Below are 21,996 nucleotides of genomic sequence, written 5' to 3' on the forward strand. Positions count from 1 at the left end.
TAAGTGCTGTAAAGTTGTAAGTAGGTAGCTACATTTTGTTTGAATTCAATCGGTAGTTTTGTGTGAAACCGCAAGGGAATACACATGTGGTAAGCATAGAATCCTTTTGTACTATTTTTATTTACTTACTTTGAAAGTACTATGAAAGTACTAAAAATTAAGAGAAGTAAGAGAAGAATTATATAAAGAGTAGGTATACTTTAGAATTTAGATTAAGAGAGGAACCTCGTGGCTCGAACAGCTGCATGCCAATGGCACTATCGATCAAAAGTTAAGCAACGCTCGTCACAATCGGTCCTTGGATATGAGCAAAGATATCTATTGTGCCAACCGCTGATATAAACACTCGACATTCAGCTCCATCCGACAAACTGAGAGCTAACAACAAAATAGATGGGAATTGACTAGGCAGAGAATGATAAATACACTGTCATCAATTTATCAATTTTATTTATATAAATGTATTTCATCACATTATGTGGCCATTAAAAGCGCCACAGTTTTTCTCTCAAACCTAAAGTTTCGCGAAACACAAATAAGTACCTACGTAAATATTTGTGTTTCAATTAATTAGTCGAAAAACACATCTCTAAAGTCGAATTAGTTCCTATTTTAAACAAACCATTAAATTATGTGTTTTTAAAATAGCAAAATATATCCGACCGGTTTCTAAATCAAGAATTAATGCTAATTAACGTTATAATTTATAAGCGATCTGTTTTAACTGTTCTAAAACGAACTATGTGTAAAATTAATAAACAGTATGCTTATGAACTTATTTAACGCTGATTATTAAAGACATACTTTATGCTGATTATAAAAAATGGTATATCGTCATATCGTCTGACATTCACATTATGTACTTAAAACTACGTAAACATTTGCACGTTCACACATCCTACATATTTACATTAAATTGCTGTTAATTCTGAATCCATAATTTGGAGAATTTATCTGAGTCCCTAATTAATAATCAAAAGAACTTTTTATCCACTTCAATGTACACTTTAAAGATTTCATTCTAAGTACAAATCGTTACTTTTTCAATTTAATTCCTAAGACACTTGTATGGCTTTTCTACAGTGGCGGGGCAAGACCTAAATTTGATGTGGGCAAGACAGATTTCGCGAGGCCCTGTTCTATGGCGACCTGAAGACGGATTCTTTAAAATAATAAAAACAAACAAAACAACACTGCCAAGTTTTTATTCATAAAAATACAGTCGCTGGCAGAAGCTAGTATTGACTAGCGTATAATTGTGTTATTCAATAATAACACAATTATACGTTTCTATTTAGTGCCGGTTTTAACTGTACCAGCGCTCTGGGCGAGATTTCTACGGCGCCCTCCAACTGCAATTCAAACCCATGGGAAAAACAGAGACACATGCAGTTACCGATTGTGCGAGCGAAGCGAGCGCGGATTTTTTTTATAGTTAACAAGTCAAAGCAAAAATTACGTAAAATGTAGCCCAATCGTACATAAGTTATTGCTGGTTAGTGTAATATTATTTGTTGTAATATTATAGAACTCAAAAAAAAAATACTTAAAATGAAGCCCAAACGCACGTGTAACTCTTTGTTGACGCCTATGTATTAGAATTTTGGGACTTAAAGTAGTTCCGTAAATAAGAAAGTTCATATGGAAACTATAAGTTACTTTCTTATTAATAAAAGGACTTAAAAACGACGCTACCTTTTTGCTAGGGTAGACTAAAAAATGTTGACACTGACAATGAGAACAATTGCAAAGTAAAGAAATCGCGAGCGAAGCGAGCACGAACATTTTTGAGTTTTGGGACATAAAAGTAGTGTTTGTTCGAGAATTTCTCAAATTTAACGCGGAATTAAACACAAATTAAAAGAAACCGTGACTGGATCGACAGTCAGCTGTGTTTCTTCAGTGCTCCAACTTTTTGTTAAATTGAGAACTCTAAAAGTAAACGTAGAATAAATTAGAAATAAAGAAGAAACCGCGAGCGAATGAGCGCTTTTTTTTTCTTTGACGTCTGCAGCAAATTTGCTTGTCTATTTGACATTTTACAAGGTTAAACTTCCATATAACGCAAGCAATCCCATGTTTATTATTTTTACAGGCTAAGAATTGACTTGGTTGGTGGTTTTAAAGATTGTTAGTAAAGAAAGTAAACAAATAAAACCAGGGATACCCCGCACTCTGGTCGGCGGCAAATGTTGCCAGACTAAGAAAACATGTTTTACAACAAAATTGATTTATATCTTTTATTTTATATAATTCTCGCTTTAAAAAATTTCGAGGCGCGAGGCCCCTTGTACCGCGAGGCCGTAGGCGGTGGCCCACGTCGCCCACGCCTAACGCCGCCTCTGCTTTTCTATATAACACAACGAAAACCTCTCAGGGATTACATAATTAGCAAAATCAAAACAACGTTCAGCACAGCAATCGTTCAAGTCTTAACAGCACTCAATTATGCCTAACTAGTTTTTACATGAGTCTTAGCAAACACATCAAAATACAAACAAATAACGCCATATTTGATCCCAACACCTGAGCAGCACTTCTCAATTGCTCCTGCAGAATGGGCACGTAGTCATCATACTCTGCTTGGAAGAAGTTGCCGGCTACTGGGTCGCCTAGTTTGTACTTCTCGGCGAAATCGCTCACTGAGAACGATGTACGGTTCGCTGAGGATCTGGAAATTATTGTGAAGATTAATTAGAATACATTGAGCAAGTTTTCTGATATTATTTCGAGATATTGATCTCTTCTCTATGTGGGTAGAGGCCTAAAAAGGTTTGATAAAGAGAGAAGAGTATAAAGTTTAATCATTAATTTGAAACGTCCTTCACTACGTTTATCCGTCCATCTGTTGTGATTAGGAAGTAAATATTCTGAAAGGATATTCTTGCGATTACCACAAATAGGGAATTAGAAGGAGTTATAAGAAAGGTTAAGGTGAATTATTTATACACTTGCGCGAATGCGTCTCAAGTAGATGATTAATATTTAAATAGGTCTTTTGGTGATTTCTATGTATCTTATTTTGGGATCATATCATAACGTGATAAAAGCAACCAATGTAAAAATCCTATCTAGTTCCTAAGTATCTCCTAAGCAATCATAATTTGATCATCTGCTACGGATACAATGTAATAAAAATGTTGGGAAGGTAACTAAATATATCAATTTACAAAGATTCATCCTCACCTATTACTAAGTACAGTCTCATTGAACACAGCTCTAAACGGCTGCTGGTAAACCAAGAACACATAGCGATGTAACCCAGTGTCCTGTGGAGGTCCTGCTCCGACATACTCCGCTATAGTGTCAGCATACTTCAAGTTGTCTCCGGGAACATTCACCATGAGCCAGTGGAGGTACTCGCGGTCTGTTGGCTCCAAGCGGGAAGGCGCGTCGGGGTCTGCAATGGAAAGAGGAAAGTTTTTGATTTTTTGTAAGTACTGGTGCAATGAATAAGAAAAAATATAACGAAACTAGAGACAGACATTTGCCCGATAATTGCACTGATTTAATTTAGATGCTTTGCTGGCACTTTGAATAGTGTAAATTCACGAAGATTCTAGGTCTACCTACGGTATGCTCACCTCCGAATCGAACCGACCGAATAGAAAAGAGGAGAGCGAAATAAGTTTTTTTTCACTATTTCTAAAAGAAAGTAGGTATGTATTACCGTAATAGGGGGGACCGAGGGTAGCTAAACATTTATTTTATACACCAAACAGTACATCTAAAAAATCAGGGTACAAACCAATCATGACGACAGTGTACATTCTGCCGAGCGTGATGTCCCATGACACAGTGGGGATATCTTTCACCTGGCTAGGATTCAGCACGTTGCCTTCCTTCACTTCTACGCCATCGGGGTACACCACCTGGTCACGGTAAATAGTAGATTTGTTACTTTTTTAGGGTTCCGTACCCAAAGGGTAAAACGGGACCCTATTGTTTTCGCTCCTCTGTCCTTCCGTCCGTCTGTCACCAAGCTGTATCTCATGAGCCGTGATAGATAGGTGAAATTTTCACAGATGATAAAATACTAAAATCTAGAATAAATAAATATTTTGGGGGGCTCCCAAACAACAAACGTGATTTTTTTGTCTGTTTTATAAATAATGGTACGGATCCCTTCGAGCGCAAGTCCCACTCGCACTTGGCCGGTTTTTTTTATTCGAAGTAGGTAGGTAAGTGGGCGTGCTAAAACTTTTTGAAGCATAGGTACATAGTTCTTAAACAATGAGATCCTTAAGTGTTTGTTTTTTTACACAGGGGTTTATAAGTCAGTCCATTTTTAGGGAACGCTTTTAATAAGGTTTATGAATATTATGTTCAAGCCATTAAATGCTACAAACAGTAACTTGCGGTTGCATTGTTATAAATAACGTAAAAAAGGTTATCTCGATATTCTGGTGTTACATAACCGATTGAAATTGCACTTTGTATCGTATACAGTTGATTAAAAATGAAGTTAATTATATAATAAGTAAGTGCTCTATTTCTTCAAAAGATCGAGAGGTGTGGAGACAAAATAATGGGTATACGCACTCATACATGTACCCTTTTGCAATGGGAAAACATCAACAAAAGCCGTTATATGGCTTTTGTTATATGGAACGGATATAATGTAACGACTGTAAAGGATGTGGTCGCCTATAACTTAGAGCACACTCTGGAGCTGATCTAGACACACGGCAGTGTGTCCGCCAAGTTCGAGCAAAAAAAGCGACACACCGGCCGTGGGTTATATTACACGAACCATTTCGGGCCAAATTCGACCCCCCTGTAACTCAAAATCTATTTTATTTACGCATATCAAATTTCTAGTATCTGTTGAGACCCCCTCACTTATCTAAAATACAAAATTTCATTAATATACCTATTCTAGGTCTTGAGATATTGACGTCAGAAAATCGCTATTTTTACTATACACTCACTGACTGATTCACTTATTCACTTATTCACTGACTCACTCATCAAAAACCTAGACCACTTCCAATGGTCGTATTGACTTGAAATTTGGCATGGAGGTAGGTCTTTATGTCAAGGTAAAGGAAAAAATCTGAAAATGGCCAAGTGTGAGTCGGTTTCAAAATAATGAAGGTGTTTTATACCCGGTGTAAATTTATACCCCTGAGGAACTAAAACGAACTAAATTTATCTATATTTATATAATATATCTTCGAATGGTACAAAGGTTTGTATTTAGTCAAAGTAAAGTAAAAATCTGAAAACGGCCAAGTGTGAATCACTTTCGAAAATAACGAATGTGTAACTTTGATCCACGAACATAATATATGATAACATGTCATGTCAGTCAGTTGGTAAATCTAGTCCATTTAGTTAATCTAGTTCATTTCTTTGTAAGAAACATAGTGCATATTAAAAAATCTAAAAAATAGTATAAATGAGACATTTCTTTAACTAACTTCATCATAAGAAAAAAATAAAATAAACAACCTTACAAAAATAAATGAAATCCCACCCAAAACAAAAATGTGAAAGACTGCCAAGTTCGATAATATGGGAATGCTTCGCCTATAAAAGAAGTGAGATCTGAATAAGTACCAAGTTCCATACACATACCTCAGTTAAAAATAGTTACTTTTTAATGATGATTACTTGGCAAGTTTTAATAGAAAATTAAATACTTGATTCATTGCGTTTAGTAGGTTTATAACAAGGTGTATGAAAACTTGCCAAGTAACATCATTAAAAAGTAACTATTTTTAACTGAGGTATGTGTATGGAACTTGGTACTTATTCAGATCTCACTTCTTTTATAGGCGAAGCATTCCCATATTATCGAACTTGGCAGTCTTTCACATTTTTGTTTTGGGTGGGATTTATATGACATGATTTAATTGTGTTCATCCTGTTAGCCATCCTAAATCTATAATATAAAAATGAATCGCAAAATGTGTTGGTAAGCGCATAACTCAACAACGCCTGGACCAATTTGGCTAATTCTTTTTTTGTTGTGTTTGTTATTGTCAGGAGAAGGTTCTTATGAAAAAAATAGGGTAAAGTAGAGAAGTCAGTTGACGGGAGCGAAGCCGCGGGCAAAAGCTAGTAAATAAATAAACCAGTACCTACCTACGTAATAATGTGGACCAGTTTAATAGTTCGAGTTTAAAATAGATTTCGTGATATTTACTTAAGATTCATAAGTATCAGGTTTAATAAAAGAATCTACGTAAACACTGATTTCAAGGTTCCTATTAATGAGTTCGCACTGTTTTGATTACAAATTAAGGCAAATACCTACTTGTGTTATATACTCTCATCTACTTATGTTATCTACCTATATGTACTTAATCTATACTTAATATTATAAAGCTGAAGAGTTTGTTTGTTTGCTTGAACGCGCTAATCTCAGGAACTACTGGTGCGATTTGAAAAATTCTTTCAGTGTTAGATAGCCCATTTATCGAGGAACGCTTTAGGCTACTTTTTATCTGGGCAAGTGCAGAGGTTTAAACGAGATGCGGGTGAAACAGCTGGCAGAAGCTAGTAATAATAAATATCTGAAGTCGTTTGTGTGTGAAGATTATTTAACTTTTTACTGGGCTAAGGCTATAAGTTAATTTCTATAATCTGGTTGCGTGGATTAGGTGCCACGGGATGTGGGTGACTCCGGTGGCAACAACTAGTAGTTTCATATTTTTAACCCCGAATCGAATATGTCAAATAACAACATTATCAGTCTTTTCATTGAACTAGGAGAAGGTCAATTTATCTCTGCTATCTAATTCATGAGATAAGAGCGTCAAAAGAAATAAATAAACAAACTCTTCAGCTTAATAATAGTATAACTATTATACAAAGTGTGTCGTACCTAATCACATTAAATTCAATACATAAAAATAAAAAAATGTTTTTTTCAAACAAAGTCTATACCAAGGGCGGATCCAGCTTCGGCACCAGGGGGGGGGTCACACAGTCGTGGTCAAGTCACAAAAAATATTATATTGTAGCGTATAGATCTGTTAATATTAAAAGTAGTAGTATAAATACAATAAGCGCGATCGTAGCGAGCTCGAATTTTTTACGAATGTGAAGAAAAGTGTTTTCATGTAGAAAATGGCCCGAGCAGAGTGAGCGCAATTTCTCGTATTTATACTACACACACGTGCTAAACAAAAAAGCGTGAGCGAAGCGAGCGCGAAAATTTTTGTGCCACATCCCATTTCCAGCATCAGGTTCTCGTCAATTAGAAACATGAAGAGAACCAGTCAAGACAAATTCAACGAGCCCAAACTCGATGGGTTTACTAAAAGGCACGTGTCCTAACAGCAGACCAGCTCAGTGGTTCCAGAAGACATTAGTATTTCAAATTTCAGATCCCACATATGCTTGCAAGTAAACTGAGCGTGTAACATTCCTATCACACCTAACAAACGAGCTGATGACCTTGAAGACCTGAACCGATTTCCACCAAACATAGCTAAGAACACTCCCGAATGACATTCCTTTCAAACAAAAAAAACCGCATTACAATCGGATCATCCGTTTGGGAGCTACGATGCCACATACACACACACACACACACACACACACACAGACACGTCAAACTTATAACACCCCGTCGTTTTTGCGTCGGGGGTTAAAAAAGTGTTTTTATGTAGAAAATGGTCCGAGCTGAGCGAACGCGATTTCTTGGACAGAATCACAGACGTGAAATTGAAAAAAGCGCGAGCGAAGCGACCGCGAAAATTTTTTTTCAGTTCGAGGACTAAAAGTAGATGAAAACGCTTTCTTGCTGTATAACAAATAGACAGCACAAATACAAGAAAGTGCGATCATAGCAAGCGCGAGAATTTTTTCAGGTTGAAGACTAAACGTTTGAAAAGTATTGTGTACGTAGAAAAGGGCGCGTACGTTTTTTTTATTGCAGCAACAGTAAAACATTTTCTGTGAAAACTTCAATTGTCTTACTATTGGTAAGGGTTCATGAGATCAGGGCCGTCTCTAGCTCATGTAGCGCCTCGGTGCAATCATCACCCAAGCGCCACCTATGTATCTATTGAAAGAAAACGTTTTCGAACGTTCTTATTTATATTCAAAAGGAAAGTCACTTTATTGGTAGGTAAAGGACTTATAAAAATGTTTCCGAATCATTGTAGGCTCAAACTGTTGGCCAGATTTAAGTTATGAAAGTCGAGACAGGAGTACGTTACTGTAAAAATTAGCGCGAGCGAAGCGAGCGCGCAAATTTTTTAATTTTGGGACACAAAAAGTTCATAAGTTTTAAAAAGCGCTGTAAAGTAACAAGCAGTCGGAAGCGCAAACTGTTTTGTTTTTGAGGACTCCATTAATATTTTTTTTTGTTATATTTGACCTATGAAGCCATCTAGGCAAGGTATACATGATATTGCGCGAGCGAAGCGAGCGCGAAATTTTTTGAGCCTACGACACAAAAGCACCTGATTAAATACATTGTAAAGCAACAAGTAGCCGCGAGCGCAGCGAGCGCGAACTTTTTTAAATTATTTGTTTGAAGCCTCACAAATCAGACTGGGAATTACGTACAAATAAAAAGGAACCGTGATTAGAGCGAGTGCCATTTGTGTTCGTTGATTCGGTGCGTCATTAAAAATAATAAATAATCAGAAATACAGTACAGACATAGTCATTTACTCGCGAGCGTAGCGAGCTAGAATTTTTTCACTTAGTTGGAGGATGTTAAAAGTTAAAAATAATCAAAATGATCGATCCAACAAAGCGAAGGCGACTTTTTTGTCAGTATCATGATACAATGTGGAACTTCCTTATCGAACGGGTGCATTTTCTTCGAAATTTCCTGGTGGCGTCCCGCGGCGCCCCTGAGACCGAGGCGCCCGGGTTATTCGCACACCCTGCACCTAAGGTTAAGACGGCCCTGCATGAGATACAGCATGTAATGTAGACAACCCGGACAGCGGATTCTTAGTAACAGGGTCCCGTTTCCTCCTTTTGGGTACGGATAAAGAGTAAATAAAGAATAGAGAGTGAGCGTTGCGAGCACGAATTCTTCAGCAAAACTACTCTACCTGTAACTATGTAGGTATCTACCTATTCACTCGGAATAAAAATTATCTTATACTTATAACAAAAACTGAAAACATCTTGTTTAACCATTTCAATTATTGGTCCTCTTAGGTCCTGAACCTGGCCCAGGGGGGGGTCATGACCTTGTGACCTACCCCCTGGATCCGCCGTTGGTCTATACATATAATAAAATGATAGGAAAGTCAAAACTGTAGATTGAATATTTTTTTAAAAGAATATCGGGGGGGTGTGATCTATTATCGATTCTGACCCCAAATATATAGTTTCTAGAATTTTTGTCTGTTTGTCTGTATGTCTGATTGTCTGTATGTTTGGTCTCACTGAACTCGAAAAGTACTGCATAGATTTAAATCAAATTTTGCATGAATATTACCTGGGGGCCGGTTCAACATATAGGGTATATATTATCACGCTATCACCTACGGGGGATGAGCAATGAACGATTACTTCTGTTAACATTTCTGTAGCAGCGTGCTCAGTAATAACAAATATTTGAATATTGAACTTATATAAGTTGATCGGCCTATTATCAATCTTTACACAGAAAATAACGCTTTCATAAGTAACTTGGGAGAAAAATTAAATTTTATGAAATTGTTAAGGCAAGGTTAAAGTGGTTCCATCTGTGGTATATATAATATAAAATACATAAAATTTGACAAAGCAGCGAGGTGGAAAATAACATGTATTAATTACCATTTAAATTCATAAATGGAGTTGTACATTTTTCGTAATTCGCCATATTGTAACTCTGGGTGTAATTTTTCCATAGATATTTTAATAGTGTTTGTCAGTTTGCCGTGCCTCATCAAAATAATCGCTATAATTGTTATCTTGATGCAATGAAAATTGATAATACTAAGCCAAATCTAAAACAATGCCATCTAAATGGCTTTTTGAATATTAACGTCAAAAATTTCACGGAACCATAAACTATCTTTTAAAGTCATAGATGGAGTTCTGTATTTTTTCATAAATAAATTAAGCTGGGGTTTTGTTACTTTAGCTAATCTTCCATGAATGTGGTGGCCTAAAAGCAACTTTAACTTTGAATGAGTACTTTTGAGTAGACCTTCAATAAATTTTATTGTGGTGAAAAACATGTAACGCATAAGGATCGTAGAAGAAAGGAGGAAGATTGATCTCTCGCCAGGGCTGCTGAGAGTGAAGCAAGGCTCCTGTAGCTTGAGAAACAAGCCCAGACACAAAGTGCAGATTAAGGAAATAGGACCTTCTCGATTTAATACCATACGCACGTTAAATACTTTACCGCCTTCGGAAACGTACAAATAACGCGTAGCATGCCAGAGAAATATATTTTCATTCAACTACTGATTTATCAGATCCGAGCTAAGTCTAAAAAAAACGCCTTTTAAATAACTATGTTGGATATCATTCAGTTACATAGACAAAATTGCCGTGTGTTTTGGCCAAATGTGCCCCGCCTGGGTAGAGCGCCGCCGCCGTGTCCCCGTGGCGGCAATTGGCGCGGCGACCTCTTGCACCAGCCCCTGGTTCAAGCCATTTTCCGGCGCGAGTAATGGGATGCCGTTGCCTCCTTCTGCGTAGCAGTCATTCGGCGGCGGAACGACTGAAAATTTGCATTTCTCATCGCAAGCGCTGCGGTGGACGTGGAAGACTCTTCGGGAGCCGGGAGTCGAGAGACGACTCCCGGAATAAAAATAACAAAAATGCCAATTTAGTACTTCCTGAATTCTAAATATACCTAATAGCTTCTCAACACCTACTCAATATTTATGATATCTATTGCAATGATTTCATTAAGGATTTTACTCTTTTCATTGAAAATCTTGCTTTATTTTTCTTACAAAGAAGCTTCTTACTTATAGTTAATGTTATCAGACACACAGCTGAGTGTTAAGTTTCTAGTTTCTACCCTAAGCATGCCTACAACTCTCTAAAGGCGCACTTGAATTCTCATTGTGCCCATCATCAGATCCTGGACCTCGTGACAATGGGTAGTCCCTATTTGGAAAGTATAGGTACCTACTCTTTCAAACAAATTTGATCAAATCGGTTATAAGTAAACGATGAGCGAAAAATCAAAAAAATGCAAACATCCGAATTGAGAACCTCTTCTTTATAGGAAAGTTGGTTGAAAACTACTAACTAAACAATAATTTTAGTTAACTTCGTAATTAATATCATCAGATATATATGTGTATATATATATCTGATTACATTAATTATATAGAATATCATCAGAACGACACATCAGACTATGTAACACAGAAAAGGGAATTTAAATAAAAATAATTAATTTGTAAACACATTTTCCACAATGACTTTACAGCATTACGATATTTCAGGACGTAACTATAGGTAGGTAGATAGGTACTTACAGTCATATATCCTGTAGGTGACACAGACAACACATCGGGAACTATATCATTATGAAAAAAGGATTCTGCCACAGTCCCCGAAACTCGACTGACCACGAAACTATTCACGCAAATAACTAAAACTGTACAACACAACCGAGCCATCTTGTTAGCAAAATATATATGAACTACTTCGCAGAAACTTGTTTATTCTTATACGGAGATAAATATATGTAGATAATTATTTATTTCAGTAGATAAATCACGGTTCTGTGATTTACACTGCTATTTTATTTATCTCTCGAATAGGGGCATCTGCTTACACGTGGAAACCTTGGAGCCCTTATTTAGCTTCCATTCACGACTATTATAGGTATATCTATCAAGCAACCATGAGTGTTTTCAATGTTTAGACGTTGAAACCAGATTAACAAGAATTTTAATGGATCACCTACATGGGTACCTACCTAACTAGAAAATCTTTCCCGTACAAAAAAACCGTCTTTATTGTTCTATGGGAGACTAAAATAAAAATCCAGTTTCCGATAAGTGTGGGATGATTAAAACGAAAGGTAACAACTCAATATTCAATAATTTATTACGATTAGGCAATATTTACAAACAAATAAATGAGACTTTCTCTAGTCAAAAACATGAATCTTCACACATATTTTTTAAATTAGTTTATAATTATTTTCAGTCATCATCAACACCTATGCATTTATATGACACGATATCGGATATATGACGCTAGTTCCTAGGTCATGTCACTCGAATATATTGTGTGACCAAGGGGTCTGGGTTGCCCTTTTGCCCGGGTAACTGGGTTGAGGAGTTCAGATAGGCAGTCGATCTTTGTGATACAGTGGTACTTAGCTGCATCCGGTGAGACTGGAAGCCGGTCCCAACATAATTGAGAAAAGGCTCGGGAGATGATGATCAAATTTTACGATAAACCAAGTTGTTCGTGCAGAATGGGCACGTAGTCGTCATACGCCGCTTGGTAGAAGTTGCCAGCGACTAGTGCCAAGTTGTACTTCTCGGCGAAAGCTGAGATTAAAAATGATGGCCGGTTTTCAGTAGAGCTGAAAAGAGAAAATCATGATTAGGATATATTTCTGCAATATCTATCTTTTTAAAGAGACACGACTAAAACAGGACGAAGAATGCAAAGTTTTAGTATTGGAATAGGTACCTACATAAAAAAGACTGTCTAATAATCATACTCGGATACTTCTTACGTGCCTATTTATGACTGAAAATAGAATAAGAACCTAATTAATAAATAGGTAGGTACTTGCACAAGTATTTATACTAACGTGTTATTAACTCTTGTCTCCATAAAAGCCAATTCGGAAGGTTGTTCATAAACCAAGAAGACGTATCTATGTAGACCAGACCCCTCGCCGGGACCAGAACCAATGTACTCCGCGATGACGTCACCGGACATCACGTCATTCCCGTGAACGTTACCGACTAACCAGTGTAGAAACGCGCGGGATGTTGGCGAAATGCGGGATGGTGCGTCGGGGTCTGAAATTGACAATTGTTGATCGAGGATGTGCAAAGAAATTATGTTAGATATGTACAAGCGACGCGCTCCGGCTTCGCACGGGATAACAGTATTTCCCCACTATTCACCTACCTAAAATATGTTATTATATATACAAACCTCCCTCTTTAATCACTCTGTCTATTTAAAAAATCGCATAAAAATCGGTTGCGTAGTTTTGAAGATTTAAGCGTACAAAGGGACAAAGGGATATATAAAGGGAAAAAGCGACTTTGTTTTATACGTTGCATTGGCCAGGCTAACATTATCTTACGTATCAAGAAATAATCCAAATTTCGAGCTAAACGTGATAGGTGCTAAATCATAACTTACCAACAAAGGCAACAGTGAAAAGCTTCTGATGGTCAGCAGAATCCCACCAGACATGTGGAATGTCCCTCACCAGCGTGGGAGTCAACTCGTTGCCAGTATTCACCACAGCACCACTTCGGTAATTCACCTAAAATTCAAAAACTTTCAGGTGACCAATCTTTCACTCAAACCAACCATTCGGTCAAAATTATGTAAGTAATTAATTTACACCTGACCCAGTCTACCTAGATCTGCTGAACCCATAAAATAAATCGAAGAAAGACACAATTTTTGCTTCATTATTGTATTATTGAAGTCTACCTGCGACTATTGGAATGGTCTCATCTCGAAATTATAAAGAAACGGGAATGTGTAGGTATACTTACCTAAAAAAAAATGTATTACTTACATACAAATATTCTGCAGGTGCAGTAGATAATACATCTGGAATTACTTCGTGTTTTAGAAAATGATCTTCCAGTGTCTTCTCTAGTTGGACCGGAGTAAAATTATTTACACAAAAAATTATAGCGAAGAACCACGGACCCATCTTGCAAGACTACTTACCTACCGCAATACTGAGTAGGTAGATTATTTTATATCATTTTTATATACCATCTTATTGAGTGATAAAGATAACCGCTCAGAATATCAGATAATATCACTGTGATAATGATTGGTTCTGCATCATTGCGACACATTTTTCTTTGCATTGCAAGATTTTACCAAAAATGGCTTTGAGTAGACAGTAGGCACGTGACTGTTTAGTTAGGTACTCAAAATTTTCCGATTATTCCTTAATACGTAGAAGGTTGAAATAAAACTCCATTTACAGTGCATACCACTATATCATAAACTACAAGACAATTTCGAATCATCCACTTACAAAACTTCTCTTATTATACTCATTAAATGCACTAGTTGTATCCGATATCTTTATATAATGCAAAGGGGACATAAACAAAGGTAAAGATAACATATAAACTGCACTTGTGATATAAACAAAGATAATGTGTGACGAAGCAGATATTTTTTTTTAACGGGAGTCAAGCGCACGGCGGGTGTCGTTATTACAATTATCGATAAATTACACAATTAAAATTGCACGCGCTTTTATTTTCAACATTTATCCATACAGCGATAGCTGCTTATAGTTATAAAACTCCTATACCATTGGAAGGCAAATTATTCATACAAATGTATTGTCTTAGCGTAACATTGGCCACAAGCGTTCCATATTGGATATATTGGAGATGGCTTACAATGAGAAGTGAATAAATGGAATAACTAATACCGAATCACGCAAAAGTTAATGATAGTTGTTTGAGCTACTACAACACGGTTGCTGCTGTTTGCTACTTAAGCTACATAATTCAGTAAAACTTCAAACAAAAAGTAGTCTTAAAAAAACGTTTATTTACTCCATTTATTATCTCCTCAATGATACAGACAGGTGGTACTAAAATCGTTGTGTTGTGTTTCGTTTAAGCGCCGAGTTGTTGGTACAGGATGGGTACGTAGTCATCGTACTCTGCTTGGTAGAAGTTGCCCGCGATGGGGTCGCCCAGTTTGTACTTCTTGGCGAACTTGGAAATCGAGAACATTCCACGGTTGTCACCAGACCTGAAAAGGGTATAGTGTTGGTTAGAATTCCATTTAAATGTGGCTAAACAATTTTATTTCTTTTTACATGATAGCCTATGCTATTCATGCTGGTCATACTAAAGCGGCGCCATCTCATGCTGTTTTCTTTAAGTCATTTTTCGAATTGAAATACGAAACTTTAGGAATAAACATGGGAAAAGGTAACTTACGCCCGCAGATACATTTAATGGTTACTTAAGACACTCCTTAGTGACGGATCGTCAAAGAAATCCATCACTAAGGAATTGCTTAAGTAACCATTAAATGTCTCTGAGTATGTCCATTGTACTTCCATTAATTCTTTTATTTATTATAAAAAAAGTATCTCAATGAAATCTCAAGCTGATTCACCAAATTATGGCGGCCATTTTTTCCTAATACCAATTAAAACTTTTTAGAAAGATCTTTGAGCCACTGACCTGTTAGTTAGCCTAGGCTCATCGAACTCCAGTTTGGCGGGCTGCTGGTATACCAGGAACACGTATCTGTGGAGACCAGTGCCGGGAGGGGGGCCGGAGCCGACGTACTGGGACAAGGTCTCGCCCGCACAGATGTTGTTCCCGGGAATATTGCCGACCAGCCAGTGGTGCCATTCACGGAACTTCGGATCTTTGCGGGAAGGCGCGTCGGGGTCTGCAATATAAAAATTGGTGTAGAACTAATCTATACTAATATTATAAAGCTGAAGAGTTTGTTTGTTTGTTTGAACGCGCTAATCTCAGGAAGCCCATGTTAGATAGCCCATTTATCGAGGAAGGCTATAGGCTATTTTTTATCCCGGTACGGGAAGTAGTTCCCACGGGATGCGGGTGAAACCGCTGGCAGAAGCTAGTAATTGAAAAAATATTGGCTTGGAATGTTACGGTAACTGGAAGAAAAAATATTTGAGAAAAAGACATTTATTTCCAAAATAATGTAGTCTTGGGTAGGTACATTCATAGTAATACATAATAACTGAATTGCTAAGCGAATTTGATTTCATAAATACTGTAACTCATAAGAAAGTTATGTCAATATTATAAATGCCCTGTTTAATGTTTTATGTAAAGTATTGTTTTATATAGTTATGGTTTAAGACAAATGATCTATTTACAAACTTTTCCCACGTTCACGTGCATAACGAAAACGTATTGACATAACATGAGAACCGTCATTTTTACAAGTAAAATGTTGATTTTAAATATTTAACGGTCATGACCGAATCAAATATGTTTAATTTTTTCAGTACCTATCATAGTTTTATTTTTTATTTTTTCCTGTCAAAGAGCCATACGACCAGTACGAAACCATGACTATGGCAGAAATATTTACTTGCTTTTCAGTTTGTTTTTCCCGAACCCGGATAATTTAGGATATACCTCTAGAATAAAGAACAAACGTAAGTAACTATCATTTAAAAATCGTGGCGTGCCGTGGCAAATATACTTAAAAAGCTCGTGCCCGATAAAATCCCGGCTTTTGGGTAGATGTAGTAAGTAAGTGGAAAAAAAATCATACCAGCCTACATAGGGTATATTCCCAAAGCTAGGTATAAGTCCCAAAGTATTCTGAAGTTGCACAACACTACTAACCTGTCATGGCAAGAGTGTAAAACTCATCTGCGGAGGCATTCCATTTGACGTCGGGGATGTCCTTCACCTCCGTCGGAGTCAGCACATTGCCTTCATTTACTTCCACACCACTGGGGTATTTCACCTGAAACGATATACCAATTATGTTATCAAGAGCTTAAGATTGAGTTTAGTGAGCCAGAAAGACAGGGCAGAAAGACGGCTTTTTTATGGGAAATCATCAAATGACCCCTCCCGCTGCGGTTTAGCAGCGTGACGACGACAAAGACGTCCATCTTTTGAAAAATCGGTTGAGATTACGCTTACCTATTAGATCACACTTCCTATATTATCGCATCCGGTATGAATCAAATACTTAATTGCAATAATGAAGTTAATGGCTCTACCTGCCCAGTACAACACAAGTTTAAACTAATTTGCTGGAAGTGAGAAAATGACCAGGTAACTACATTTTAATATGACACTCGCGACAAAAGAACTGAATAATTAATTTAGATCTGTTTAGTTTACGAACAGAATAAGTACTAAGTTATGTACTTTGGTCATATTGCCCGGGGAGAACCCGACAACTTATAAATTATATTTGCTTTAGGTAAAATTGATAGTAAAAGATGATAGGGACCTTCACCTATTTGTTGGTCAGACCAAATCATAGACGTGACGGGACTCACTATATCGACTGGCTTAAGATAGACCGGGATAGAAGAACATTGTCACCATCTCGGTTAAAGCATTATCAAGAAAGACACGACCTTCAGAAATGAAGAGCACGATAAAGAAGTTGCCGAAATGACGATTGAACTGACAAATAGGCTCAATGGAGTACAAACAGAGTAATTGCAAGTTCAAACTTGTTTTTCCCGCGTGGTTAATCCATCACTTAATGCTACGTTCACACGCGCGCCGCGCAGCCCGGCGGGCTGCCTGGCGTGCTGCGCGGCGTGCAGCCCGTCGCGGGCAGGCGGACATTCAAGCTGTTCACACGCGCTCCGTCGTGTCAGTCAGTGCAAGAATGGCGAGCGAGGATCTCGGTGTTGTTGCTGTCATAGCCTTTGGCTTAACTTATTTTTATTGGAAAAAAAAACAAAATGATGAACGACGTTAACCATTCCGCCATGTTGTAATCTCCGATCGTAGCGACTTTCTTAGAACGTTTAATCGTCACGAAAGCGCAGGAGAGACTGACTGCCCGCGCGCGTGTAAACAGTCGCCGGGCGCCCGCACATTCATCCTTTGAACTTTGCCAAAAAACCGACACTCGACCGATTCGCGGCATTCACGGGCACGGGCGCGTTCACGGGCTCGGGCGTACCGTTTACACGCTCGTGAACGTGACTGTGCCCGTTGAATGTCGATTTGAACGCGCGCGTGTGAACGTACCATTAAACTCAAAGTAGGCACGATCCAAGACAGCAATGATCTGGCAAAAACTAATAACTGTGACAAAATTGATAATTATAGACATCGAGGTACTAATTGTCATCTTTGATAATAACTACAAAAGCTATTTTAGTATGTATCATCATTATGTCAGCTAAAATATAAAATATTTTGATTGATCTGTTTATTTTTAGTCAGATAGTGAGATATGATCGTATTTATTGTATCATCTGGGAAAACCCAATTTTTGTTAAGACATGTTCGTTCCTGTTCTGTTATTCTCTGTTATGTACGCGACGTAGATTTTCGTTATTTTCTTCAGGACTTTTAACTATGCCAAAACGATCGGCCGCTACTGCCATGTTTGCAATAGTTTATTTTACTTACAGCACTGTCCAATATACCCAATTTTCGTTTTCTAAAATACAATATTTCTCACTTTCATCGACTAGCAAGTTTTCAGGTTTTTCCTAATTACCTGCAAACTGATTTAGGTACAGGAATTTAGATCATAGATCTAGAAGTAGAACGTCATATCCGGGAAACGGTAATGTGAACTAATGACATAATATTATAACCTCCTTAGCTTGTTTACCTTCACAAATAACTTTAGGCAAGTTATTTGTGAAGGTATCAATCCATCACCGAGTTAACTATACGTTATTATTCCCTTAATGTAATATTATTACTACATCATGCTTATAACGCCATTGTTAAGGTATAAATATATACGTATAGGTATATGGATTCTAATGCAATGGTCATATCATAACACTCTTGATTATAAATTTAACAAATGATTGGTAAAGTGGTCAAAGAGATAACTGAAGTGCAAATAGTAATACCTACATTAAAAGGGTTTCATGCTGCTCTACATATGATATCATCGATGTATAGAAAATGTTATGGTTTGGTATGAAAATATTAAACTGAGTTTTCCATAATAGTGTCCAAGAGAGTTCTGTTATTATATCAATCCTTTTCTATATAAAAAAAAAAACTATTTCAGGACTGCCACATTTTATACGCCTTATTTTGTATCGAAAGAAATTGCTTTGAATTATTTGATTTCTCAGCACTTAGTCATCGATGTAAACCGTGCTCGAGACTGTTAATCCTAATTTTTTTTTATTAGTAGTGTAATCTGAATGTTAACAACGCCGCAAGCTTGCGGAAGATTTAACAAAACAGCTGTTTTCCTGTCCTGTTAAGAGTCCACTTTAATTGAATTAGCTGTCACATCAATCGGACGCGTATCCAGTTTCAAACGGTTAATACCTATTGCGTTCTTCTAAAGTTCAGTAAAATCTAGACAGGTAAGTATATACGAACATGCGTTACGTAGATCCTGTCTAGAGCAGTCATTCTATCTGCCCATTTCTGTTAAAGGAATGGGGAAACAGATTTTCAGGAGCCTTTTTAGGGAAGAGAGGTTGTGAAAAACCATCCCTATTTGAGACCTTCTCAAACAAGATCTTAGATTTTTTCTCAGAAACAAAAAGTACGGAAGTCAAAAAATCTTTTTCCTGTGTTCTCGCAACACTTATGACCATAACGACTTTTTTATTAGCCTAGGTCACACCAGTTTATTTCGTTTCGACTAGATTTGTAGTCTAGGTGACAATGGACGAGTCCCCAACGAAGATAAGTGTGAAAAAACGTGAGTTAACATCTTAAAAATAACGGTTTGAATATCAAGTTTTTTGGCAAGCGGCAAATTATGATGTGACCCTTTCTGAAGTGGGTGAAGCATAAGGGAATGTCCTCTGACTACCAAACCTGCCATGTTTCTTCTAGAGCCCTTCATGTACCAGGGTCACGGTAACTCTTTCGAACAATCGCAGCCTCGGGAAATATGAGATTTGTGACAAGAACAATGCTAGATTGTCTGCCGACATTTAAAACCGGTATTGAACGGGTTTTGTTCAGTTGATATCGATCCAGTAAGTAGGTTAATACACCTGATTGAATGGTAACATAGAATTTTTCACAGTAGTAGAAATAATGCCTAGTGTGAAAAATTATGGCATACCATGAAACGATGGTGAGGTAATAAAAATACTCGTTAATTGATTATTCGATAAAGGTGAATTTAATTAACGGATATTTGTTGGCCAATCAATTGATTTTTATGGAAAACCGTTAAGGAGAGAAAATTGGTCATTCAATGGTGGTGAAATGGAATGGTTGGATGGAATAATTGTCTCATCATATCATCACCAACTAATAACAAGTTGAACTGTCGATCACATAGAGGAATACCACAATTTGATCTTCAGTTCAACTGTACCACGGGCCATCAAGTCATTGATGGTTGGATTTCTTTTTAAGAATAGTTGAAGAAGAGAAACTAGGTCACGCCTAGTTTGTCTGCGTAACAAAACTTTCTCAAAAACATTTCAAAATTTAACATCCTAATATTAACTTCCGTCTGCAAATTATTAGTTACGAGAAATTAACACTAAAAAGGTTTACAATAATAAAAAAGTTTGTAATACTCACGCTAAGCACAGCGGTGGGCGCCTTGGACACGACATCGGGTACCACGGACTGGGCTTCGAAACTTCTTATAATCGACGACATACTTCTCGCAAACACCCTAAAATTGACCATAGTGCTGGTTGCTATTAAAAAAATAAAGGCACATCTCAATATTCGCGCCATTTTGCTGACAACAACAAATGTTTTTTTTTTCTTAAATGTGACGGCGGTCAGGGGCTGCGTACAGAAAGTGACTGGCCTTAGCCGTGTCGTGGTTATATAAACTTACTCTGACGCTAAGTTTCAATATAATGATGGTGGGGTACATTTGTGAACACAACTGTTTAGATATTTAAATTTTAAATGTTTGTTTTCTTTTTACATGGCAAATTATCGTAAAAAAACGTGTGTGTTTTAAAAGCCAATTCTGCTGTCCATGACACAAAATAATTATTACATTTTTCAATGTTTAATTTTGTCTTTTATTTTTAAAAAAAGTAAGATATTCTATAATGTTAATTTTTAAAAATTCATTTCAATTACCAAAATAGATAAGATATTCTTTTTAACTTGACTGCATAATGCAAATTCACAATTTAGTTAAATGTTGATTGCAATTTAAATGAGAATTTAAAACTGAAGTAAGTTAAATTAAAAGCAGATAATAACCTACTTATTTAATTTATTCATTATTGATTTATAGGTCACTAGATGCAATGCATATAAAAAATACCCATATGAGTCTGTTTACTTCTCACAAAAAAAAGTTGACCAGCAGCCTTCACCTGTAATGATTAGGCAGTAGAAAATTCATTGTTTGACGCATATCTGTGTTCGGCAATACCTCAGGTTGATCTTTATTTTACACCTTAAGAGAACTAGCACTTTTGCCGGTAACTGTACATACTGCAGTTGACAAACATGGGTAATTGCTGTTAGCGGTGAGTGGGAGTCAGTTTCCCTCTCCGCTTGACATCAACATCATTGTGTATCACTCTCAGAATTCAACAGATCGAGTCACTCATTTTTCCTTATTTCCACAATATTATATTAAACCTTTATGGTTGTTATTTTTATGCAATTATCATAAATTAATGGAACCTTTGAATAGTTTACTTTTTTTGTTAACGCTTGGCTGCCTGATTTATTTTTAGGCAAAAACGTAACTAAATATTTTTGTGTGTTTTTAAAACATTATAATATTTTTGTACACTTTTTTTGTGCTTTTTCAGTTGGTTTAAGAAGTTTGAAGGTAAGAACAGTATTCAATTAGTTAGTTTTGAATTCTTGATAGCAATTTAGAATAATAAGTGTATCCTGAATTATTGATTACGTATAGAATACTTAATTACGATTCTGATAGCTTTAATAAAAACATTGAAGATGCAGCAAGTGAATGTGGAAATATATATCAAATAAGAGTTTTCAAATTGTTTATAGTATGTCGCACAATTACATTCTAAGTGGGTAGATTAATTAGATAATTGGTTAACCCCTTTAAAGTTTATTAATACTTTTAATGCCATTGAATAGATTAATTTGCGATTATTTAACTCTACAAAATTATATAGTCACCTACCCAGCTTGTTGAAGCGTATTCTTGACAATAAATTGATTATAATTGGTTAGCATGTGGTGGGGAAACGGTAATGTATGATGAATACCGATT

General features: G+C 36.7%; 2 protein-coding genes across 2 annotated transcripts; both read right to left on the reverse strand.

The window, feature by feature from the left end:
* Positions 1 to 433: 433 nt before the first annotated feature.
* LOC124639872 (protein D3-like) lies at positions 434 to 11,716 on the reverse strand. Its single transcript, XM_047177377.1, has 4 exons — positions 11,409 to 11,716; positions 3,749 to 3,872; positions 3,187 to 3,400; positions 434 to 2,671 (listed from the first exon to the last, which is right to left on the reverse strand). The coding sequence occupies exons 1-4, from the start codon at positions 11,550 to 11,552 to the stop codon at positions 2,464 to 2,466; spliced, it is 690 nt and encodes a 229-aa protein (XP_047033333.1). The 5' UTR covers positions 11,553 to 11,716; the 3' UTR covers positions 434 to 2,463.
* Positions 11,717 to 11,960: 244 nt separating this feature from the next.
* Positions 11,961 to 20,525, reverse strand: LOC124639644. Its single transcript, XM_047177083.1, has 8 exons — positions 20,349 to 20,525; positions 16,467 to 16,590; positions 15,315 to 15,528; positions 14,739 to 14,874; positions 13,661 to 13,810; positions 13,273 to 13,399; positions 12,707 to 12,920; positions 11,961 to 12,472 (listed from the first exon to the last, which is right to left on the reverse strand). The coding sequence occupies exons 1-8, from the start codon at positions 20,508 to 20,510 to the stop codon at positions 12,334 to 12,336; spliced, it is 1,266 nt and encodes a 421-aa protein (XP_047033039.1). The 5' UTR covers positions 20,511 to 20,525; the 3' UTR covers positions 11,961 to 12,333.
* Positions 20,526 to 21,996: the final 1,471 nt, after the last annotated feature.

Source organism: Helicoverpa zea, chromosome 19 (assembly GCF_022581195.2).
Source record: "Helicoverpa zea isolate HzStark_Cry1AcR chromosome 19, ilHelZeax1.1, whole genome shotgun sequence".
In the NCBI taxonomy this organism is placed as follows: Eukaryota; Metazoa; Arthropoda; class Insecta; order Lepidoptera; family Noctuidae; genus Helicoverpa; species Helicoverpa zea.